General features: G+C 35.7%; 1 protein-coding gene across 13 annotated transcripts in view; it reads right to left on the minus strand.

Moving 5' to 3' along the window:
* Positions 1 to 26,265, minus strand: part of MYCBP2 (MYC binding protein 2) — a 256,327-nt gene that overhangs the window by 134,008 nt on the left and 96,054 nt on the right. For all 13 annotated transcript variants that reach the window (XM_058548329.1, XM_058548334.1, XM_058548335.1 and 10 more), the window contains 9 exons: positions 23,364 to 23,481; positions 18,713 to 18,917; positions 17,905 to 18,058; positions 10,306 to 10,478; positions 9,127 to 9,252; positions 8,912 to 9,039; positions 3,957 to 4,048; positions 1,810 to 1,944; positions 347 to 430 (listed from right to left, as the gene is read on the minus strand). In XM_058548329.1, coding sequence (XP_058404312.1) covers positions 347 to 430; positions 1,810 to 1,944; positions 3,957 to 4,048; positions 8,912 to 9,039; positions 9,127 to 9,252; positions 10,306 to 10,478; positions 17,905 to 18,058; positions 18,713 to 18,917; positions 23,364 to 23,481 — 1,215 coding nt within the window. The remainder of the gene's footprint in view (positions 1 to 346; positions 431 to 1,809; positions 1,945 to 3,956; positions 4,049 to 8,911; positions 9,040 to 9,126; positions 9,253 to 10,305; positions 10,479 to 17,904; positions 18,059 to 18,712; positions 18,918 to 23,363; positions 23,482 to 26,265) is intronic.

A 26,265-nucleotide genomic window follows, 5' to 3' on the forward strand; every position in this document is an offset into this window, starting at 1 on the left:
TTTCATTTCTCTAAGACAAATTTTATTAGTTTATAACATACTGGAATTGATAAGAAAATCAACAGATTAAAAAAATATGTTATTAAAATATTGTTATTGGCATAATACAGATAAATCTGAGTCATTAGGTCAAGTCTAAAATTAAGCTTGATGTAGAACTTGTTTAAAAATATATAAGACGTTATATTAAATGTTTTTGTTAAATGTAGCTATATTTCTACTAGTATATTATAATTTGCTGAATGCTTCAAATAGTATCTCCCTTATGACGTACATTTTACAGTGATCCCAGCTCATTACAGCAAAAGAATAAACCATATTAATTAACTATAAATATGCTAAATACCTGTATAATAATTGAGGTATCTGACCAGCATTAACATCGGTACCATTATTTGATTTCTTTGAACTCTTAAACTGGAAAACAACCCTAGGAAGAGAACAAAATAACAATGATACCAAAACCAACATGATTCAGGATTCACTGAAGGACATAAGGAATTTAATAATCATGTTTTCAAATCATATGTTAATGAAGAGATAAATTCTTTAAGAAAAAAATACAAGTAAAAAAGTATTGTTCTGATTTTATTTCTAGCTCTGAATGGCTTAATCAGTAAAATGAAGGAATTGAATCTGATCAGGAACTGCTAGGTGAGCAGCTGTCCTGCCCCCTCCTGAGCCCCTCAGCCCTGCTTTAACCAGAGTAATAAGCTTTTAACAAAATATTTCAACTTAAAGATGGTTTAAAATCTGCTCAACTAAATATATTATAAGCTTTAGCTTCAAAATGCTATGATATTCCAAGGTTGAATGACCTGTATATGGGAATCACACAGTCCAGGCTCAAAGCAGCCTCCCCAGTCCCAGCATACAATCTGAGCATACGTTGAAAAGGATACATACAACAACAGAACTAATTTTTCTACCACATTCTACTGGAACATTCAGCAACATGGAACTCATCCCATAAATTAACCTGTTGTTTTTTTGGTCAGCTCTGTTATGAGTTGAACAAAACTATCTGAAATGTACTATTAGATAACTTCTACCCATTTCAAACAGTTTATGTTCAAGAATAATAAAGGATAAATGGAATTTCTCTTACAACAAGTGGTCCTTTCAAACACATGAATCAGACTAGAGTATAAAGAAGACTGGACTTAGAGTCAAGAGACTCCAGGTCCAGATTTGGTTCTGTAGTAACTACATGACTCGAAGCTAATCATTTCACTTTTTGTCTCTCTATTGCCCTGAGTGTAAAATGGGGCTAATACCTGCTTCACAAAGTTATTGAGGGCATAGAATGAGAGAATACATATGAAAGTATTTTATAAACTGAAAAGCACTCTATACATGAAATTTAAACAGTAAATTTTCCACTACATTTCATTAAAACTATACCATCTCATATTGCTGAAGCTTTGCAATTTATAAACTGTTTTCATAAGCACTGCCAAATTTTATAGCAAGTATAGATTTCTTTTTTATGGTTTCCAAACTCCTCACTATCCTTGTCACTTTCCTCTATATAATTTCTAATTTGGTAATAAGCGTTTAAACAATGTCACACCCAGAAACATATACAAATGCCAACTGATAAGAGCAAAGAACAGTAGCCCTATTACCTCTCTGTTCTGTCTAGACCTTTAATTTGGCATGAGATTATATGAATTTAATTTTTAGCAGTCATATTATGCTCTAGGCTTACTAAGATTTTTATCCTACTGAAGTACCTCTGAGCTTTCAAAATAATATCCCACTAATAAAAATGAGAGTTGCTTAAGTAATACTTCAACATTCGCTTACCCATCATCTGTGGTGATAGAAGCTTGCCCATGAGAGCCACAGTCACTGCTGGGTCCTGACACTCGAGCCCATGCTACATACCACCACCCAGCTTGCAGGAGAACTGGTTCATCAAACATCATTGCATACTTTTCTCTGAGAGAAAAATGAGTGAGTCAAAGACAATACCTTTGCATTTTCCTGTTACATACATTTATTTTTTAAAATTCTTTAAAAACAAAACACAAAATTCACTGTATTATAAGATTCTTGTCAAACAATATTAAAAACCTTCTATTTTAAGAGGTCTGAACAAAAACACAAATATTAGTTATTTGTGTTATGGTGATGGAATTACATTTCTTCCCCCTCATCTTGAATTTTAAAACTTGCTTAAATGCTATAAAACTTTCATATTAAAATAACCCAAAATTTTTTAAATTGTTGAAAAAAAAAAAAAAAAACCATGCCAGTCTGGTTGGAAAAAAAAACTTTGAACTTTAGGTTTAAAGTTCATTTACTCAACTACAGTGTTTTGAGATGTAGAATGTTAAAAAAACAACTCTGGAGTCAGACGGCCTGAGTTCAAGGCCCAGCTTTGTGACTTGCTAGCTGCGCAACCTTGGGCAAGTTACTACATCCTCTCTGTACTTCAGTTTCTTCATCTGAAAATAATGTCTAGCTCATAGAGTTGTTCTGAGGATTGAGCTAATTCAGATAAAGTGTTTGGAATTGCGTCTGTCACACAGTAACTACACAAAAAAGTTTTTACTAAATTAGGAGGAGAGAAAAGGCATGTGTAAACCTAAGGGCATCTGATGAAGATATAAGCAAGTTAACAAAGTTCTAGGTAATAGAGTGGAAGGAACGTGTATCAGTTGTAACTGGGAGAGAGAGAAGAATAAAGGGCATTTGAGGAAGTGGAAGAATGTCATGAACGGAACTACAGAGGTATAAAAGTACAAAACAGGGTCTGGAAACAGCAAGGTGTCCAGTTAGGTTAAAGCATTAAGACAGATGTAGAAAAGCAGAAGGTAGAAAGTCAAAAAAGATGCTGTGAAAGATTATGGAAGTCCTTTAATGCCGGCCTTAGGAATCTGGGCTTTGTTAGTAGGCAAATGAAGAAAATCTAGATGCTTCTCATACATGAAATCATACATTATATTCTTGACTCATAATCATACGCTCAAAAGTAAATGCTAAATGACAACGGCATCTTAGGGCTTTGTTAAAAATTAATCAATCAATTAACTTTCCTGAAATTTCCCTAATCTTCGTTCACATAAAATATAAAAAATGACTGAAAAACTATCTCCTGATACTGGTTAATGCTTAAAGTGAAGAAATAGTCAAAATTATCTTTAGATTAACTATTTTGTTCTCAAAAGTATTTATCTGTTAAAAGTAAACTCAATGCCTTATTACCATCTTTATTTCAGAAAATATACATTTTCACTACCAAAAAGCTTATGGACACCACACAAGATTTTCTTAAAATCTTTCTTGTTAGGAAGTATGGTATACTATCATTATTAAGAAGCTCAGTTTATATTTTTTGCTCATCATAATGTTCCCTGATTCAATCACTAATTTGTCATAACACAGTGTTGAGATAATTCTTAGGATTACATAGAGAAGACTGACAAAATCTAGGTCTCTTCTTACTTAATGAACCTTCACAAATAGACGTTCCAGTACAGCTAGTCACCTCTCCAAAAAGTGTGTTATAATCAAGCATATACTATGGGCACGTATCAGGGTATATGGGTGATCTGAATTATGGCCCACTAAGACTATTTGACACTATATACAAAATGCTACGGGTAGTAAATAATTGTACCACATCGCTAGAACACTAGCATATTAGGTGTTCTCTAAGTGATGTATGAAGATAAAAGCGTGCAAAATACGTGTATATTTCCATTTTATCCTCAGTGTAGAAACAGTCAATTTATCTTGTGAAATGCAAATATGAAGGATACTATTAGTTTAAATACAGCATTGTTAAAAGCAACACTTATATCACCTAATATAAAATTTAATTTCTCAAGCATCTGATTAACAGTAGATTATTTAAAATTTCCTTTTTAAGGTATGTTTATTTGCTTATAATGAATTTTTCATCTTAAGTATAGAAGGATTACACTGAATAATGAACAAATCTTTACCTAGCAGCACAGTCATAAGCCAATACATCAGTCTCTGCAAGAAGGTCTCCATCAGTTTCATGATCTCCTCCATCAGGACCCAACTCAAACAGCTGGGGAAAGGAGAAAACATATCGTGCCCAGTCACTCAGTCATGTAAATCTGCTGAATAATAGTTTATAATTTTGTATGTGTCCAATATATATGCTGGACTATACGGAATGTAAAAATCAGAGCACCTGCCTTTTTAATGCTAAGTGAAATATACAAACATATATTTAAATTAAGAAACACATAAATGTTTTCTGGCCTATATTAATCTCAGTTTTCCTAATTTACACATTCATCTATTTATATCAAATGCTCCAAATAGTTTTCTATCAGATATAAACATCTGAGGGAGATGAGAGAACTCAGCCCAAGCATTTTATCTAAATGAGGTAGAATTTTGCTTCATCACTTACTAGCTGTGAGATTCTAGGACCCCGTTTCCTCATTCATAAAAGGGAGATGGATACTAACAGTGACTGCTTCATAGTAATTGTGAGAATTAAATAAAATAATACTTGTGGGAAACACAGAAAAATACCCAGCAAAAAGGCTAGAAAAAGTTAGCTATGGAGAGAAAGAGGAATAACAGAAGATAAAGATCCTTAAAAAAATAGGAACAAAAACTAGTTCAAAGTAATATGGTATGAGAAAAGGAGAGATAAAGAGTGTGGAGGGGCTGGCCCCATGGCTTAGCGGTTAGGTGCGTGCGCTCTGCTACTGGCGGCCCGGGTTCGGATCCCGGGCGCGCCCCGACGCACCGCTTGTCTGGCCATGCTGAGGCGGCGTCCCACATACACCAACTAGCAGGATGTGCAACTGCGACATACAACTATCTACTGGGGCTTTGGGGAGAAAGAAGGAGGAGGATTGGCAATAGATGTTAGCTCAGGGCCGGTCTTCCTCAGCAAAAAGAGGAGGATTAGCATGGATGTTAGCTCAGGGCTGATCTTCCTCACAAAAAAAAAAAAAAAAAGAGTGTGGAAAAAAAAATGGTTGTAAATAATGGGGAGGACCCTAGAGTCTGGGAAAAGGAAAAAAGAAGATATCAAATAGAGAAAGTTATAAAATTAAGTGAAAATAAAGGAGAATTATGAGGAAGAGGGCTTGTTAAAAAATGGACTAATACATATAGAGTATGTATTATGTATTATTATCAGATCTTATTCTCAACAGTCGTTGGATTCCCCCAGGCAGCTCAATCTCACTAGTTCTAAAGTGACTCATCACTTCTTCTTTCTCCTTCTCTGTTCTGACTAATGGCACTATCATTCACCTAGTCACTCAGACAAAAAACCTGGAATAGTCCTTTTTTCCATATCTCTCTGCCATGACTATATCCATGCTATTGCTTATCAGTTCAACTATATTCACTGTCACTGGCTGGAACACTAAATAACGACTAATTAGTCTTCTTATCTCCATTCTCTCCTTGCTCTAACCCATATTTCACAAAGTTGAGGGTTTTTGATTTTGTTTAATGATCCTTAGAATTCTTTTTAAAATGAGTACTTGATCAGAATACTTTCTTAACCTAAAATTCTTCAATGGTTTCTCATCTCCGTCTTCGTAGCATGATATAAAGATCCTTAATGATTTGATTTGCCCCTAACCTGGCTCCCCTGCTTATGTTTAACAAATATTTCTGAACACATCCTGTGTACTAGGCACAGTTCTGAGAACTGGGCATACAGGGGTGGATGATGCAAACAAAAAAATAAGGGCTATTGGGAGTCAGTTTGTGGTCAGGGAGAGGATTTACAGCTTTAACTAGGCTCACCAGGGAGTCAAGACTTGAAGGTAATGAGAAGTGAGCCAAGAAGGGAGTGAGGAGTTGTAAACAAAGAGGAAAGCAAGCGCAAAGGTCCTCAGGCTTGACTATGCCTGGCATGCTTGCGGAACGAGGGCAGGCCGGTGTGGCTGGATTAGAATGAAGCAACTAGTATAACAGAAGATCGGAGTGATGATGGCAGTCAGTTCTGATGGTGTTTTGTAGCTCTTGTAAGACTTTTGACTTTTATTCTAAAAATAGGAAGACACTGAAGACATCTGAACAGAGGAGTGGCATATTCTGGTGTATATTTTAAGAGAATCATTCTACTGTGTTGAGAATAGATTGAAGGGAGCAAGGACAGAAGCAGGATACAAGTTGGGAGGCTACTGTAATAACCCAGGTGAGAACTGTTGTGGTTTGGACCAACTTGGTACCAGGGGCAGTTTTTAGAAGTGATTAGATCCTGGATTTATTTTCAAAGTGCAGCCAACAATATTTGCTGCTAAAGTGGATATGGGGTGAAAGAAAAAGAGAAGTTAAGGATGACTCTGAGATTTTTGCCCTGAGTAATTGGAAGAATGAAGTTAACTCTACCCTGAGTCAGTTAACTGGGACAAGGAAGAACATGAGAACAGCAAGTTTAGAGAGATCATCAGAAGCCTAGTTTTGAATACATTACATTTGAAATGCCTATTAGCTATCCAAATGGAGATACAGAGTAGGCAGTTGTATACATGACTTTGGAGGTCTATAAGTTTGAGAGTGATCAGAGAAAAAATACTTAAAGCCATAAGGTAGGATCACCATGGAATGAGTAGACTTTAAAAAGATGTCCAAGATTGAGCTCTGGCACTCCAACATTTAGAGGTCAGGAAGGTGATGAGTAACCAGCAGAAGATTAAGAAGAGCAGTCAATGAGACAGGAGGAAAACAAAATGTGGTGTCTTGGGAGCCAAGTGAAGAAAGTATTTCAAAGTAGAGCTCAGTTGGATTAAATTCTGTTGATTGGTTAAGGAAGATGAGGACTGAGACTTGACCCTCGGCTTTAGCAATACAGAAGTCATTGGTGTCCTTGACAAGAGCAGTGTCTGTGGAGAGGTTAGGGCAAAGTTCAAGTAGGTTCAAGAAGGAATGGGAAGAGAGACAAGGGAGACAGAAAGTACAAAAAGTTAAAAAGATGTACAGAGTCCAGCTAGGTGGCTAGTCCAAGACAAGTAGTTTTGCCTAGGGTAGTGATGGCATGAAAAAGACAGTCTTTTTCAGGGGGGGGAAAGAGATGAAAGAAGACCTATCAAGAAAGACAACTATGTTTCTGGCTTATGTAACAAGCACATGGTGAGTGGTACTATTCAAGAGAGAGGGATCATTGGAAGAATGCCAAGTCATGGGGGAAGAACATGAATTCAACTGAGATATAAAGACTGACAACTGGCATGCCTTTAAAACATTACATGGAAATGGATCAAAGAAGTCTGAGCTGGAGATAGAAATCTGGGCATCACGGTATGCTGACAGCTATTGAAACTTTGGGCTTAGGAGAGAATGCCTAGGAGAAAATAAGGAGTGAAGAAATATGGCCTATGGCTGGGCCTAGAAGAGCTCCAACACTCAGTAGCCAGGTAGCTGAGGCAAAACCTACAGAGGAGACAGAAGAAACAACCAGAGATATGAAAACAAACCAAAACAAAAAAAAAATAAGAGGCTTACTGGTAGAAAAAAAAATGTATATCTTAGAGACGTGAAGGGAGGAAAAAAAAAAAGACACCTGTAGGAAGGCCTTAGTCCACTCACTGCATAACTGAATCCGAAGGCAAGATCATGTCCAGAGAATGGGAGGAGTAAGGTAGGATTTGAGACTTGAAACAGAAAAATAGGGTCAATATAAAAACAACATATATAGAAGGCCTTTGTAATTCTATACCACAACTACTGGAGGTAAGGTCCACTATGGCATTCAATATTATAAAAAAGAACCTCTCAGGGCCAGGAAAAAAATATATCTTCCTGATAAGCTTACTTTGCCAAAAGACATTGCCAACTAGAACTACGTAAGTCGTTGAGTTTGCTTCTCTATCTTGACTTTGCATCAAGACATCCTAAAACAACCATTTCAAAGCAAATGCTCTGAAACAAGCCAAAACTAAATCTACTGTTTTTCTTATCATCAACATATATATGCTACAGATGTACTTAATCATTATTCCATCCCTACTCTCTATATAACTCCAGAGACTTTTAATGTTTATTTTCTTCATTTCTATACTATCTGAATTTTTTTAGCATATGTATCCCAATTATAACCAGAAATGAGCAAATATTTTTTGAAGTTTGTCAGTTCTGGTTGGGCCTCCATGGGAAGTGTCCTCAAAAACTATCATTATAAGGGAGTTTTAACATACTAATATAATTTTTAGATATTATTGAGAGAACTAAGAAAATACCTCCTGAACAGATAGCATTTAATTAAGAATTTTTAATGAAGCCTCCGATTAAAATTAAGGCACAAACTCTAGTTTTGTCTTTTACTTTAAGAGCAAAATCAGTTAATTCGAGAAGCAGAATATTTAAGGTATTAGTGAATTTCAAAGAATGAGCACATTCTTTGCTTCATGTAATTGGCGGCCTTTTCTGAGATGACTAGTGTGGTAAACTTATGACTCTTGATTAATTTTAGTTTGTCTACCAGAGGGAATCCAGCCCCTATACTCTGTCTCTCACTTTATTCCTGGTCCCTGCTCCTGGGGTGATGATGTCTGGTTAGATAGTATTTAGCAATAAAAATGCTAAAAACTTTTAAAGCTACATCAAAATGTCCCTGCATCAAAATAGTTGTGCCTCCTGTCAATAAAATGGCTACAAGAAAGTAGGCACATAAAAAGGTACTGCTGTTCCTCGAGCACTAGGAAGTTCAGCACAAAAGACTGTTTAAGTCTTTTTCAGTTTAAAATCATTGAAAAATCATTTTCTATTCATTTTACTCCCTTCTTATGTGACTTTTGTTTTTTTAATGAGTTAATGATTTAGTATTATTATATTAGATTTGAGCAATGTTTCCTTAAGTCCTTTTTAAAAAGAGGCATTATATAAAATATTAAACTATGTCAAAATCAGTACCTTCAAACAAAAAGAGCAACAGCGTCAATGAACTGCTTACCTTAATTTTAGCAGTATATTCTCCTCTACCTCCAAACAGACCGAGACCACCAAGTAAAATATCGGTGTCGGCACTAAAACGTATAGCTTCTACTGAATGAGCAGAGTAACCCCAGCCCCCTCCATGACCTAAAAGATACAAATTATAATTTATGTTTTAAAATATCCATATGTTTCAGTTATAAGACAGTATCTCCTAAACATAAATATACATACTTTCAAACCTGTTTACTACACTATAATCTTCTTTGGAATAAACTTTCATTACTGCTTGAGTCTCCTCCTCTGTACTTGCAACACCCATTTTTAAATCCTGCATGGTTGCCAAGGTATCAAGACAACCTAAAAACAAACAAACAAAAATTCAACTCCTTGAAATTAAAATTTCCCATAACATTGATGATATGAGATGCTTTAGGGGATAAATTAAAATAATAAGCTCTAAGGGTGCTCAACAAATTTATTCCAAGCTTTAAACAACATTTCATAGAAGAATACTTAAAACCAACAAAAATTCTCCTCTGCCTGGGTAATTATCATATTTAAACATATACTATATCACAATGTTTTGCACAAAACTGTATCTTTGAAAAGCTGGAATGGCTTAATCTTTGAGTCCTCACGGGGTTCTTCCTTTTGTGAAACTCTCTAAATTATAGCCTAAGATAACCTTAACTGATGTTAGTTTTGGATGTTTATAATGGCTACGAGATGAAATTTGTGAAAAAAGAAGGAATTATATTTATGATCTAGTAATTACACTTAGGAATATGATTTCACAATTGGAAATTCTAGATAAACATAAATGAATCCTTAAAAAATTATCTTTAATAATTTTAAAAGCAATAAAATAAGTAGTTGTGTGGACTGGTATAAAATTTCCAGCAACAGAATATATATATTGTAAAAGTGCTATATCTCAAATTAATTTAATGGAAGTGAAGTTGATGTGCTGTGGAAAACTGTGTTATGTAAGAAGAGACAGAAGTAGTATCTATAAAATTGACATAATATTTTACAGAATTTATTTTATAATGTATATAAATTAAATATTATAATTAAATATTTGAATATTCAACCTATATCTCTAAAGTTTATATATTCAAGTTAGGCAAAAACATTATTTTTAAAGATCTACCCATTAGGAAAATTATATTCAGGGCTGTTTTATATTTGGGCATATGTGAATCTTTCATAGTGTTGGTATAAGTCTCATGTACTGTTTTCTGGAGGATAAACCTCTTAAAGTTAGAGGATTTAACTTATTTTGCACCTAGCATATTATTGTTTAACAAACATGACAGAATGATATACAAATTTAAATACTCTCAAAAAAAAAAAAACTCCTCAGCACACATTAATGAAAATTAGCTGATCATCAAATAGCAACCCTACCTAGAATGTGCAAAGCTGCATGAGATCGGGTGGTGAGAGCCCTTGGTCCTGTTGGTAAGGCGAGCTCAGGACTTAGAATACTACATCTGGACTGCATGTCTGCGGCAGAGGGAAGTCTGGCATCAGCAACCACTGCATTGTAACACCACAGTTCTCTAGTATTTGGTCGAAACCTTTCAAGAAAGAGAATAATTACAGTACCTCAACATAATAGCTTCATTTAAAAAAAAATTTCTCTAGTTGATAATACAAAGAGAATAAGACAGCCAGCTTAAACAGGATAAAATGTAGCTCTTTAGTTTCCATATACGAGCTAAACATATAAATAAAATGATTTATGTCACAACAAGTGAAATAATTTAAACAAAACAGTAACATAGATCACAATACTTCATGAATAGAGTAACAGTAAATTTAACAGTTTGATGCGTACATATAAATACGAAGCTTTTGTACAACAAAAACTCCATAAAGAAAGTTGAAAGAAAGGACAAGTCAAAAGAAAATATGTGAAACATCCATATGAGACAAAACAATAACATCCATAATGTATAAGAGCTCCTGCAAACCACTAAGAGACAATCAATCCAACACCGAAAATGGAGAAAAGACACAGAACGCTGTTCTTAGAAAGGAAGCACCAACAGAAGGTATGCAGAGGTTCAACCTTACTAATAAACAACAAAGCATCAATAAAAACCATAAGGAGCCCACAGTGCCCGCCTGCCATTATCGCATTCCTTTTATCTCTTTCAAAAAGCTATCTCCACTTCTTTACCTCTTTTATTCTATGAATTCTTTTTTGGAAAAGTTGTTTTTATCAACTACTGAGTACACACAAAAGAATAGTAAAATATTTTCAAAATAAGGTATGAAGAAGAATAATGACACAATGTACACTAGTAAAAAGAACATTACCATTATCTTTTAATTACTCTGTGTCTATCTTCCCACTCAATTCCTTTCCTTTTCCTTTCCAAGGTAACAATTATCTTGAAATTTAAAATTTATCATTCCTTTGCTTTTCTTTATGATTTTTCATATGTTTGTATCAAAATAGTATATTATTTAAGTTTCATGTTTTTGAATTGTATATGAACAGAATACATACTTTACATATTCTTCTGTGGCTTGCTTTCTTCAAACAATAGTATATACTTTTTTTCTCTTTTTTTTTGTGAGGAATGTTAGCCCTGAGATAACATCCAATGCCAATCCCCCTCTTTTTGCTGAGGAAGATTGGCCCTGGGCTAATACCCGTGCCCATCTGCCTCTTCTTTATATGGGGCGCCGCCACAGCATGGCTTGACAAGCGGTGCGTCAGTGCACGCCTGGGATCCGAACCTGTGAACCCCGGGCTGCCGCAGCGGAGCACGTGCACTTAAACACTACACCACTGGGCTGGCCCCCAAACAATAGTATATACTTACAATATATTTATACAGTGGCATATGGATCATTCTCATTGTTGTAGATTATTTGCTCATGTGAATTTATCACAATTGTCCATTCTACTATTGATAGCAAAAACATGAAAACCACTCAGTTTTCCATTACAAAAAATGCTGCTATGGATAATCTCCTACAAAGCTCCTAAAGCATAGGTACAAGAGTATACAAGAAGGCAAAACAAAATCTTCATTTTTTTAACAGCTGGTATGCCTACATAGAAAACACTGATCCCCTTGGAAGTCTGATTCATGTCAGATATAGCTGACATTTCAGATTAGTTTAGAAAGGATGGTCTTCCCAATCAATGGTGTTTGATGATCCAAATTTACTAAATATAAAGGCACTTTAATCTAGCAATTCCACTTCTGGGTATATATCCAAAAGAACTGAAAGCAGGATCCTAAAGAGCTATTTTCACACTCACGTTCATTGCAGCATTATGCACCATAGCCAAGAGGTGGAAGCAATCCAACTGTCCATGGATAGATGATTGGATAAACAAAATGTAGTAGAAACATACAATGGAATATCATTTGGACTTAAAAATGAAGGAAATCCTGTCATAGGCTACAATGTAGATGAACCTTGAGAACATTATGCTAAGTGAAATAAGCCAGTCACAAAAAGACAAATATTGTATGATTCCAGTTATATACCTAAAGTAGTCAAATTCATAGAAACAGAAAATAGAACGGTGGTTGCCAGAGGCTGGAAGGAGAGAGAAATGGGGATCTGTTCTTTGGGTATCGAGTTTCAGTTTTGCAAGATGAAAACATTCTGGAGATCTATTGTACAACAACATGAATATACTTAACACTACTGAATTGTATATTTAGAAATGGTTAAGATGGTAAATTTTATCTTATGTTTTTTACTACAATTAAAAATAAAAACAATATTTTTAAAAAAACACAAAAATAATACTTGGCACAGAATAAATTCTACGAAAGCAGCTGCTGTAATTAGTAACATTAACATTACTATATTATTGGTTTTTAATTTAATCTATTCATCTTGTTGCATGATCATTCTTTTCTCTTTCTTTTGGTCTTTATTGTTCTGTAATTTCACTATAATGTCTCTGGATTGTAGATAATAGAAACATGCAGTTTCTAATATCTGTGGATTCAAATGTTTTTTTGGTTCTGGAAAATTCTTAGGCATTATCTCTTCAAATATTGTTTCTCCTCCATTTTCTCTAATCTCTAATATTTCCTTCTTGGATGTCTATTAGATCTTCTCATTATATTCTTCAAATCTCTTAACTTTCATATTTTTTATATTCTTGTTTCTGTGGCACTTTGGGTAATTTCAGCTGTTCAAATCTCCTAATCTACCCATGCATTTATTTAAAAAACTATTCTTCATTTATAAAAGTTCTCTTTGGTTGTTTTTCATATCTGCCTCATCATTTTGAGTCTCATTTTGAGTCTCTTTTGCTTGTTCAATTTGGAGATTCCATCTTTTATTTTTTAAACATTTCATACATTGTTAGTTTATATTCTGACAATTCCAAGTTCTGAAATTGATCCTGTTGCTTGTTCTTTTGTTGAATTTCACTAACAGTGATATTCTTTATATGTTGAGCAATCTTAGACTTTGTGCTCTTATTTGATTGAATCTTAATTTGTTAAAAAAAATCTATGGGCCTAAATGGGCGTGGGGGGGAGGGGGCAGCTTTTCTCTAAAGATGATTTTCACTTGCCCTCTGCTGGAGACAAAGGGGTATTACCTATCCGATCCCACTTTAGTATCATTCCAAGGCCAAAAGCTTACTTGGAGAGTTTCAGGATCAGTTTCCATCTCCCTCACCTTGCAGCTGGCACAATGCTTGTTTTCCAAATTGCAGTGCTGATATCAGCATTTGCCCTCAGCAAAATCCTGTGTTTACAGTGCTGACTGCTGACTGCTCAGGGGTCACCTCATGGAGGTATAATTTTTATTTTTATGCTGGTTTTCTTTTTTTGAGCTGGGGGTGAGGGACAGGGGCAGCATTTTTGTGATATCTTGGCCAAGCAAAATGTATAAAATATAAACTTTTTTTTTAAAGCATAGGGCCCTTCAAAGTATTTAGATCAACAAATTGCCAGAAGTGGAGATCCCCATTCATTCCTACAAACCACGACAATCTAGTTTGCACATCTAACACTTCCATGAAATTATTCTCAAAGTTGCAAACAACTTCTAAGCAGCCAAATCTAATGGAATCTTTCGTCATCTACTTAGTCAAGCCCTCAGCAATGTTTAATGTCACCTAATGCTCCTTCTCTTCTTGATCCACCCCTCTCACTTCTATGTTAACATACCCTCTTGGCTTTTTCTCCTAGCACAGCACCGGTGAGAAGGCACCTCGCCTGCTCAGAAGGCGCCCTCACCTGCGGAGCACAGCAGCCAGAGGGATCTACCGAGTGGCAGCTCAGTCCCCGCATGGGTGCCCCCCACACTTAGTGCAGCACAGGCAAGAAGGTGCAAGCCCACTCAGAAGGCACCCCCGCAGCCCATGGGACCCACCGAGTGGCAGCTCAGCTCCCGTGTACACGTCCCTCCTGCCTCATGTGCAGCAGCTCAGCTGGTCCTTTGCCAAGCACAGAGGCCCCGCCTACGGTGCCCAACATGCCCGCCCAGTGCAAAAGCCCTGCATACATGAGCACAACCTACAGAGTGGCTGCAGCAAGCCTGGGTGAATGCAGAGTAGCCCCACCAGGGCAACTTCCAGCAGATGGGGTGGGATCAGAAAACGCAGCTCCCGCCTGTACCCCCAGTGGTGGCAGGTGGAATCTGTGACCTGATACTACCACAAATGCACCGGCAAAGGAACGCTTCATCAAATACCATGAAGAAGTACATTAACACTTCTGAGCAGAAGGAAAATGACAAGTCTCCAGAAGCCAATCCTGAACTCACAGAAATTTACAATCTAAATGACAGAGAATACAAACGAGTTACAAGAAGACTCAGAAAGACAGTTCAATGAGCACAGGAATCAAATTAATGAACAGAAGGACTACTTCACCAAAGAGATTAAAACTCTAAAAAAAACACTAAACAGAAATTCTGGATATGAAGAACACAATTAATAGAAAAACAATAATCTAGAATCCATAAAAAATAGACCTGATGTTATGGAGGACAGAATTAGTGATTTAGAGGATAGAAATATAGAAATGCTTCAGGTGGAGGAGGAGAGAGAACTAAGATTTAAAAAAAAAAAGAAATTCTTTGAGAAATATCTGACTCAATTAGGAAAAGCAACATAAGGTATAGGCATTCCCAAGGGAGACGATGGGCAGAAAGGAGCAGAGAGCTTGTTCAAAGAAATAATAGCTGAGAACTTCCCAAACCTGGGGAAGAAACTGGACTTACAAGTACATGAAGCCAACAGAACTCCTAATGACATCAATGCAAAAAGACCTTCTCCAAGAGAAATACTATTCAAACTGGCAAAAGTCAATGACAAAGAAAAAATATTAAGAGCAGCAAGGCAGAAGAAAATAACCCACAAAGGAACCGCTATCAGCCTTTCAGCAGATTTCTCAGCAGAAACCTTACAGGCTAGGAGAGAATGGAATGATATATTCAAAATACTGAAAGACAAAAACTTTCAGCCAAGAATACCCTATCCAGCAAAACTATCCTTCAGATACGATGGAGAAATAAAAGATTTCCCAGATAAACAAAAGCTGAGGGAGTTTATCGCCACTAGGCCTGCCCTACAAGAAACGTTGAAAGGAAACTAAATCTGAACTAAAGGAAACTTCATTTGAAACTAAAAAGAAAAGGTTTACAAAATGCTGAGCAAGGAGACAGACAGAATCAGAAAATTTCAGCTCTATATCAGAATAGGTCAGTAAACAATTGTAATATAAAAGACAAAGGGAAAGAAAGCGTCAAAAATAACTATAAACACTTCAATTTAGTCACAAACTCACAACACAGAAAAGAACAATTTGTGCCAACAATAACTCAGAAGGGGAAGAGGAAAGGGATGGAATGTGCTTAGGCTAAGAGAGATAAGAGGCTATCAGAAAATGGACTATCCCATCTATGAGATCTTTTATACAAACCTTATGGTAACACTAAACAAAAAATCAGAGCAGAGCCACAAATCATAAATAAAGAGAAAACCATCATAGAAAACCACCAAACTGAAATGGCGATCAGAAATACAAGACAAAAGGAGAAGTAGCTGTTAAGAATACAAAAGGAAGCAGACTCAGGCCAGAAGGAAAGTCAAAGTAAGCCAATACTGAATCTGCAATGTCTATGAAAGCTGTAAAATGCAAGTCCCCTGCTGAAAAGCACAATGGACACAAAGCAGCCCGAAGTCAGGATAAGGGAACGAAACTCTGATCCTGATTAAAGGAAAACACCTTCCAGCTCTTTTACGGAAACATAGAAGGAGACTGCCCTCGTCTTTTAAGCTCTGTTTTGGAACAAGAGGGTAAAGGATCAAGGACCTGGCAAGGCATTTGAGATCATGTGAGCCACCGCTACCACCATATGTAAAAAAGGCAAGGTTCAACTAACTGGATTCCACACTTCTGAGTTCTGTAACACCCCAAGGAAATGGCTCTAGTTATACTGTTAGAATCTTAGTTCTACTGTTATCTCTAATTTAGGGAATACGTTTCTAATTTAGTGAATGTATCCGAAAACGAATTCCACACTGCCACTTTTTATTTTGTTATGCAAATTTACTTCATGTAAAAATAAAACATATAAGGATTATAGAAAATAAAACATCAACTTAAACCTAGATCCAAATCAGAGCCTGCTCTCTGGTAACTAAGTCTCTTGTATATTGACTTCTAATCAGTCAATAATTGAGGACAATTCTATCTTTACACCATCTGTCTCCCTCTCCCCTCCATTCTATCCCACTGTGACCACTCTAATTTTGGTTCTTGGTACCTCATGTTTTCTTAAGAATTACTAGAAGACTACTTACCTCTAGTCTCTCATTACCTAATCTATCCTATTTAATGCTGCTAGGGAGACCTAAAAGCACTATTCAACTCAATTCTGGCCTCCAGGCCTTCTTGCAAAATGCCCAATAAGATAGTAAAGTGGTCAGCAACCTGGGAAGCACTAGAATTCCTCCACCCTGAAAGCAGGCCTCAAGAATGATGGAAAACATGGCCTCTTAAGACTTGGCTGGCTGATGGAAATAAAAGGAGGCATGGGCAGAAGAAGGAACACAGAGGAATAGTCTTTTCCCTTTCCTCACTCAAGCCACTTAAACCTTTCAACTTATCAGAATTTCTGCCTACTAAGGCTGGCCAAATAAACAGTGCAAGAGGGGGAATAAAAAGGTAAGTCCTGTGATAAGCTATTCCGGTAATGGTGGAGTACACCTCCCACTAGTATTCAAAGCTAGATATGCGGAGAAGGATAACTCTTTTCTTTACTCATTATATACATAAAGCACCATAACAAATTTTAAACAAATAAAATAAAATTTCTTGAATCTCTTGTGTACCTGTATCCATCTCTACATTTTTATAATTTCCAGAGTATGATAACCCTGTACATTTCTCTACCAATATGAGAACTTTGTTACGTACATTCCTAAAGGGCAAGCTCATTTATCGCATTTATTCTGTTTTGTCATTGGCGTAATTTCTTCCACATAGTTGGTAATAATTAGATATTTATGGGAACAAGAAATACAATGAATTCTATACAATATAGACAAGATTACTGACAGACTAAAAATAATTAACAGCAGAAGTCTTAAAAGTAAAGTCTTAAAACTGCTTATTATAATGACAGTAGCCAACATTTCTATAGCACCTACTAGGTGCCTCTGCTCTAAGTCCTTCAATCCTCATAACAATCTACGGCGTAGGTACTATAATTATCCCTCCTTTATAAATGATAAAAGTGAGGCATACGGAGTCAAAGTAACTCCTCCAAGGTGACACAGAAAGCAAACTGTGGAGCTGGAATAAACCTTGGCAGTCATGCTCTTAACCACCACTACATACTGTAAAGATCCCTGTGAATCACTGCGATAGAAGTATAGTTAACAAACAGGAGAGTTTTCATTTGTGAAGAGTCTACCTATACATGAATTTTATACTACCACAAGAGTATAATTTGATCAAAACTTATTTACTACTCTATTTTATAAACAGAGAAGCTTACCTCCAAATGACATCGTACACAGGATCAAGACACACACCAAATCCCTGGAGATCCTCTTGTTCAGAGTCATTAAAAGTTTTACAACTCCCATCTACTTTATTTATTAGAAGGCATTTGAATGGAGGAGGTTCTGATATAGAAGCAGGTACCAAGCCTTGGGGAAAAATATTTATATATTTTAAAGATGCATTATCTTTTTATACTCCCCCAACTTATAAGTTAAGTATTACTTATAAGGTAAGTATTATTATCTCCATTTTACAGATGAAGAAACTGAGACTTAAAGAGGTTAAGTAACTAAAAACCTTTAAGTAGCAGAATTAGGACTAAAACCTCAGGCTGTCTAAATTCACAACACATGCTCTTAATTTCTATGCTACACCACTCTATTCTATAATTATTCGTGATACCCTGGACATAAGTATGGATTGATATCTTGGTCTTAATAAAACTGTAAAGTTTGATTTCTGTAACCTTCCATAAAATTTAATTTCTATCATTTATTTAACATGAACCAATACAGAAAAATTCCTCCTTCCAATATAGGTTTTATCCTACCACAATTTAGCTCATATTTCCACCACACTCTAGCTTATAAATACTTTGGTTTCTAGATCTCCCAATTATTCCACTCTTCTAGCACACAGACACATATAAACACAGACACTTAGAAGCTTCTTTTAAATTTCTTCAAGCAGAAAAAACAAAAAGCTACAAGACAATATCTCATAACAGAGAAAGACGAACCATTTACTATCAATCAAGACAAAGATTTTTGGGGGGGACATTTGTTTGTTTTGAGTATTACCTATTATGTGTTTACTGGCAAAAATTTCTGATGTAGCAAGCACATGAGAATTAATAAGTGCTTCATCAATTCGTAAGAAAGTCTGGTCCCCACTTGCACCTATCCAGGTAGCTTTTCTTCCATATTTTGATCCAATGTTAGGCATGGGAGCAGGTTTTGCATTCCAATACGGCACATCCAAAATTGGTCTGCCCAGTTGTCCTTTCTAAAAGATTAAACAAACCATATTAACAATATTACTGGATGAACAATCTATAATTTTTTATAAAGTTAAGGAGATAGTGACAAACATAGCTCTATAGACATTATTCTTCATCAATTTTTAGTTTTTTTTTAATAAATGAAATTCATGTGAAATTTGGACCAAACACCTCTAAAGGGATAAAATAATTTCTATTATTCTTAGGAATTCTCCCCCTAATAAGCCACAAAGTGCATTATTAAAAAATAATAACAATAAAAAATAATAACAATAAAAGTAAAATATTTTTCCACGCAAGAAATATCCTTGAAATAGTGTTACTATCTTCATCTACATTTAAAAGACAAGTATAATAAATACACAATATGTTAAAAAATTAGCATTATAAATTGTTCATTTAAAAAAATCACAAGTTGACAGTACAACAGAAAGTCACTACTGAACTCACACAGTCCAAAAATATTTGGGTAAAAGACTAAAGTCATAAATACTGCAACTGTGAATACAATTAGAAAGTTAAATCTGTTTCACATGATCATGTGTTAATAAGTTATTTCCTTTATGTTTCAAGATAAACATCAAAATCAATGGTAAGGAATGATGTCTTAAGTAAATAACTGTTAACTCTCATAAAAAGTATGGCTGTCTATAGATAACTGGTTAGGTAAGAGTTTAATTTAAAAAGTAGTAGGAAGTTTCTCACTACCAAGCTAGCAGCTGTTAAGAGTGTTGATGTTGGATTGGTAAATACTCATCCACCCCTGGCTCAGGAGCTCTCTCTCTCCATAGCATTCCCCTTCCGAAAACCTCTGCAGGACAGAAAATGCTGCATCATGGCACCTAGGGTTATCTACAAGTGATGGGGATGAGAAACCACAGCAAAAACTCCGAAGAACAAGGGAGTCTGGAGCACTGCAAACAGCCTGGTTACGTTCTCACCCGACAACCAAGTTTCTGGTGAGTTCTATCAGTCCTTCAACACCACAGCAAGCAAACACAGCCACAAAGTGACTGCAGAAGCAACAGAGCTTCAGTCCCTGGGCTAAACAAGGGGAGGGAAAAGTGGCAAGCACGCGAGTAGAGAAGAAGCCAAAAAATGTCAGTGTTTATTCTCAGCTTATTTCAACACCCACATTTATTTTTTGACAAAAAAAAAAGAAGAGCATAAAAATGTGAACAGTGAGCAAAGTACACCATATTCAGGGGTATATTGTGCTTTTGGAGGAAAAAGAAAGTAATTATATTTTTCATTGACTATTGAAATAAATATCTATTCCCTTACTATCAACCAAGTAATGTGAAGAAAAGCAGTCCAAAAATGTGATAGGTGCCTGGACAGCCCCATGCGATTCACACTGTGGTTATAAATAAGCCACATGTAAATTCATAGAAGTTCACAAGTAGGACTTGTGGTACTAGAGGACAACAATGGTTGTCTGATTTCAAATATTACCACTCACATTCCGCCCAAAACAACAAAAAACCAAGAAATAGAGCAAAGAAAATCACACACGACTCAAGCCTTCAGCAATATTAGGAAACAGCAGATCTCAGGACCTTTAAGTTACCTATAACCAGAGAAGAAATCAAATTCCAACAGAGTTTTCTCTACCCACCTGCCACTGCAAGCCTGAGCAGGTGGACGGCACAAACAGGGAGGCTTAAGAGGGAGAACAGAAGAGTTGGGAGAACTTAGAAAAAGCACTGGCAAAATCATCCCAAGGAGAAAATCCAACCCTTAATGTCAAAATACTAAACATGGGTAAGGACTTGAAAGCTCACAGCATCAGCTACAGGAAAAAGGCTTGAAAGTGTGCAGGACCATTTTTCACTCATCAAATTGATGCAAATTAAAAGGTATGACAACACATTCTGTTGGCAAGGCTGTGGAGAAATGGGCACTCTCATACACTGCTGGTGAGAATGCAAAATAGAGGGGAATTGTTAATATCTCACAAAACTACATAGGCATTAACCTTCAAGCCAGCAGTGTTACATCCAGAAATTTATCTCAAAGATATACCTCTAACAATATTCACTGCTATTGTTGCAAAATATTGGAAAGCACTTAAATGTCCAAGCATAAGAAATTGATAGAACAAGCTACAGTATATATGTACAATGTACTATGCAGATGTAAAAGAAAAGAATAAAGATCTTTACGAACTGATATGGAAAGATTTCTAGGAGATAGAGTAAAGTGAAAAGAGCAAAGTGCAGAAGGGCATATATAAAATGCTACCTTTTGAAAAAAAAAAAAAGGGGAAATAATTATATATATATGCATCTGTATATACACACACATAGCTATATCTATATCAGTACAGATATAGATAGCTAGATAGAGAGTGTGTCCTTATTTATTTATTAACCTTTACAAGAAGGAACACAAGAAGAATGAACTGGAAAACAATGAAGTTCGTTACCTACAAGCATGGAGTGAAGGGGGTGGGGAGGTAGAGATGCCAGAGACATGAAAGGGAATGACATTTAATTGAGTACACCATTTTTGTGGGAATGGACTGGAATTAGAGGTATCGGTGTGCGCTTGTGATTTCTAAAATACATATACCTATGTGTATATGTACATATACGTGTACTGGGGATGCGAAGACACCCCATAGCAATGAATACATCTAGTTCTCATTTGAAGTCTAATACTATTCCCCACTAAAAAGAACCCAGGTTCTTGAAGAAAAGGCTGATTCTAGGACTGATACAGATAAGCCTGGCATATCTTGTTATGCCACGAAGTAAGAAAGTGCTCAAAAAAATTAAGGGGCACATCACAAGAACACAGGAGCCAGCTTGAATGGACCCCCACTGGCCAACTTTGGGACAATTTAAGCACCCAAATAATTAAGGACAGTAATGAAGAAAATACAAGTGTATATACCAATAAGAAGTAGACAGACAAACAAACAAATAAGAAAGGAGGGCTGTTGTTTACAGTAAAATGCAAAGAACCAACTGGTAAATATGAGGGTGTGCTGGAGTTGGAAAATCATCATTTTGCAAACATTATAGTAAAGACTGGTTCAGGCAAGAATAATCAATGGATGCTAAATCTAGGGGGAAATTTTGATGAGAAGTAGATATCTTAAAACTTTCTTAGAAGTGTCAACCCATAGATTGCTTATTAGTTTCAAGGCAAAAAATACTAACAATGCAGTAGAGAAATCAGACAACATTTTACCGGGCGATCAAAATTTACATCACTAATAAGGGGCACGGGGGAATTTTGTGCCTCCAGACGGGATGCTCTGAGAAGAACACAACATCACTTACATAATATTTTAGCCTAGAATGCACAACCTGAATCTAAAAATGAGGAAATATCAGAGAAACAAAAATGAGGAACATTTTGTTTTTTTTTTTAAACTACCATATTCTTCAAAACTATCAATGTCATAAAGGCCAAAAAACGGTGTGTTAATGTTACAGATTAAAGGAGACTAAAGAAAATGACAAGCAATGCCTGATCCTAGACTGAAAGAGAAAAAATGCCAAAAAATAATTATTGGGTACAAAACACAAACTAAAGCATTTAGGAGTAAAGGGTCATAATGTATGCAAGTTATTATGAAAGGATCCAGGAAAAAGGAAACATTTTACATACATACACACACACACAGAGTGTGAGAGAGAATGAGAGTGTGCAGGTGCAAATGGTAAAGCAAATAGATCAAAACGTTAACAATAGGTGAATCTATGTACTATTTTTATTTTTTGCAACATTTCTGTAGGCTTAAAATCATTTCCAAAGAAAGATTTTTTTTTTAAGTTCACATTTACGTTTTTTAAAAATCAGGAGTTGCAAATTACATCCTTAGAGACTTAGGTTATAGAGTTCTGAATAGTTACCCACGTCAGAGATGGCATAGGTTTATTAGCACAGTCTTACGAAGCTTTTCCTTGATCTCTACTATGCCCAAACTATACAAAATTCTCAGAGCATTTTCACTCTTTTCAAGCTTTGGCAAAAAGAGAAAAGGGAAACAGGCAGAGACACAGAGAGAGAGAGGGAGAGGAAAAAGGAAACTATAATTTTAAACAAATCTAATAAGAAAACAGGCTTTTAAAAAGTTCTAAAATATAAATAATTCTATACGTTAAGAAAAATGCATCTTTACAAGCTAGTTGGGAAATAAGCTTTCAAATGAAACAATTAGCTCTACTGAAGGCTTAAAGGACTTTGACCTGGAATAAACATGTTCAATTCCAACTCAACTGTCAAATTTAATAAATTCTAATGCTACACTAGAGAAGAAAATTATTTTAAAGCAATGTCATTCAGGTTTTAGGTGTGTTGGGTGTGGAGACAAGAAATAAGCATACGCAATAATTATAACACAAGAATTTCACTGAAACCAGAAAAAATAGCTAACATAGACAAATTGTAACACAATGGTACAATGCAATGTTATTAAGGCTTAAAAAATTCCTTACAGAAAAACTTCCAAATGTGAAGACCTGTCCATCCATTAAAAGTACTGCCGTGTGGTTGCTGCCTGCAGTAACTTGTGTGCTAGGGCCTGGCAATGCTTGAACAAGAGTGGGACATCCCCTAGGTTAAAAAAAAAAAATTAAGTCAATTTCTTAAAAGACCCAACTGAAATAAAAACAATAAATAAACAATGCAATAAGAAATAGAAGAGATAAAGGCACTAATAAGAATATTCAGTAAATACTTATTTAGTTACTATATGCCTGTCTCCATTCTAGGTGCTAGGTATACAAAGATGAAAAAGATAGAATCACTGACTTTATGGAGATCATTAAAAAGACTTCCTGAATTTAATCCCCTAATTATGGATACATAATTTTTATTTTTTATGAAAGACTAGTGCTACCTTTGTTTTAAAAAGAGAAAATTTTTACTTTCTATAGAGAATGGCATGTTAGAGATCTCTATAAATATTTGTTGAATGAAATAAGAAATCATGCACTATTTTAACAGGAATTCAATCCAGGAACTATAAAAAACAATTAATTTTATGTCCTCTTTTCTATCTTTTTTCACTGATCTATAATCTTAGATTTTAACGTAGTAGTTAATGAATCAGAATAGAGTATCATGAGAGGCGCTGCAGCTGTGGCTAAAAGCTCAGGCTCTACAGCTAGACTGCATGGGTGTGAATCTTGGCTCTACTATGTAAAAGACTTTGAATAAGTTATTCATCCTTTTTGTATTTCAGTTTTCTATAACGTGGAGGATAATACTATACAGTATCTACTTCATAGGGTTCCAATGAACAATAAAGAAGCTCATATATGTCAAGGGCTCGGATCAGTGTCTGGCACACAGTTGACATTTAATAAATGGTAATTATTATGATAAATGACATCCTTGTACCCATCCTTGCATCACTTTACCATTTATTAACCACTTGTAGTAAACATTATCTATAATTAGAATCATCATCACTACAGTAATAGTCCACATAACAGAAGAGCTTTTTGAGATAATATAATTATGATACTTTAAATTTTAAAAAATTACATATAACATATTTTTTAATGATTATTCAAGCTGCAATGAAAAATGAATTGGAAAGGGGGAATACTAGCATTTGGAAACCCAGGTAAGAAAATTTTACAATAATCTGGGTGAGTTATGATGAAGGTCTGAACTAGGAACAGTGTGGATTGAAAGGAATGAATAAATTTGACAGCACTGTAAGGAACAGAACTGACTAGACTTGGCAAATGATTGATAAGGGGCAAGGAAAGCTTTTTGCTTAAGCAACAAGGTAAATGGTGGTAACATTCACTTAAGCTATGAGAATGAATGAGATGTAGAAAGATGATTAGAGAGAAAAGATGAGATCCTAGATTTCATTATGAGTCTCTTCTAACACTTTAGGTATGGACAGAGACGGAAGAGCTCACAGAAATCTAGGTTACAACGAAGAGGAAGAAGGAACTTTGGAAAAATGTGGTTTGAAGAGAGTCACTGGAAGAGAAGGTTTCAAGAAGGGGGAAATACTGTACATGATAAATGCTCTAGAGACACATACAAGTGACCACTTGATTTAGCAAGAAGAACGTCTCTGGTGGAAGCAGGTACAACACTATAGGCAGATGAGGAGGGGTCAGAGACTATATAAAACCCCTTCAAGAATCTCAGCACAAAAAGGAAAAAGAAAGGAGAACCAACAGCTAAAGGGAAAAAGATGCTGAAGGAGAGGCTTTGCTCTTTTTAAGATGATAGAGATTCACAGAAGTTTAAAACAGCTAGTAAAGACAAAGAGGCTAAAGATACAGTTCAGAGAGGAGATAAGAAACAGACCTAGATCCCCAAGGACAAGGCAGACAGTCTTCACAGCATGGACAAGAACAGGTCCCTCATTCAATGTAACATGAAAAAGGAACAACGAAATAGTACGGATGCAGGTAGGTTAGTAGAGTTGGTGGGCTGAAGAATTTCCCATCTAATGGTTTTTATTTTTGTTGTGATGTGAACAGAGGTCAGGTGCCGAAAGGAAGAAGGAAATGGGTGAGCAGAGAATTTGAAGATTCCAGAAAAGGTATGGTGGTAAATGGAACAAGTAAATAACTGATCAGGAGTTTTTAACTCGGATCCAAAGGCCTTCTAGGAAACCTGTGAGTGAACCTCAGGAGATCTGTGAACCTCCTAAATTTGCAAGCCAACTTTTACATGTATTTCTTATGTCTATTTTTCTGAAGACACAGCCCATATCTTTCATCAAATTCTCAAAACGTCTTACACCAAAAAGTTCAAAACTACAAAACAGGAGGATTACTGCCCATTGTAGAAGGATTGGTTGAATCTAGAAATCATATAACAATCTGCACATGCGTAGTGATTTTTTTTTTCCAGAAGCCTATCTTAGACATGGAAAATATCGAAAGATTGATTCATGCTTGAAATTTTGCCATGCCCCAGCACCAAGACCAAGAGGGTCAGAAAACTGAGGATACTACTAAGAGTATAGGTGAAGAGAATAAATAACCATCTCTAATTTGGGTAGGCAGTAAAGTCAAAAGGGTGAAAGAGAGAAAAAAAAAGTAGAGGGCTGTAGGGAATGAAGTGTTGATAAAGTCCAAGGCCAAGTAAAATGAAGCAAAGCTAAGTAACAGAAGAAGAGATTGTCATCAGATTATGGGTTGTTTCAACCTAAGAATTCCGAGTTAGAGCTGTACTGGATCCAGGATGGGTCTGGGAATAACCACCATGAATGTGGAAGTAAAGTTCACTACATATAAGGTGTCTGAGACCATTCACATGGATACTGAATTCACTCACGAGTTTGACGAGACTCAGAGTGAGAACACACTGTGTACCAGATACTAAATTTTCAATGAATGAAAGGCAGTGACGGAAAGG

The sequence above is a fragment of the Diceros bicornis genome, chromosome 9 (genome assembly GCF_020826845.1).
Source record: "Diceros bicornis minor isolate mBicDic1 chromosome 9, mDicBic1.mat.cur, whole genome shotgun sequence".
NCBI lineage: Eukaryota > Metazoa > Chordata > Mammalia > Perissodactyla > Rhinocerotidae > Diceros > Diceros bicornis.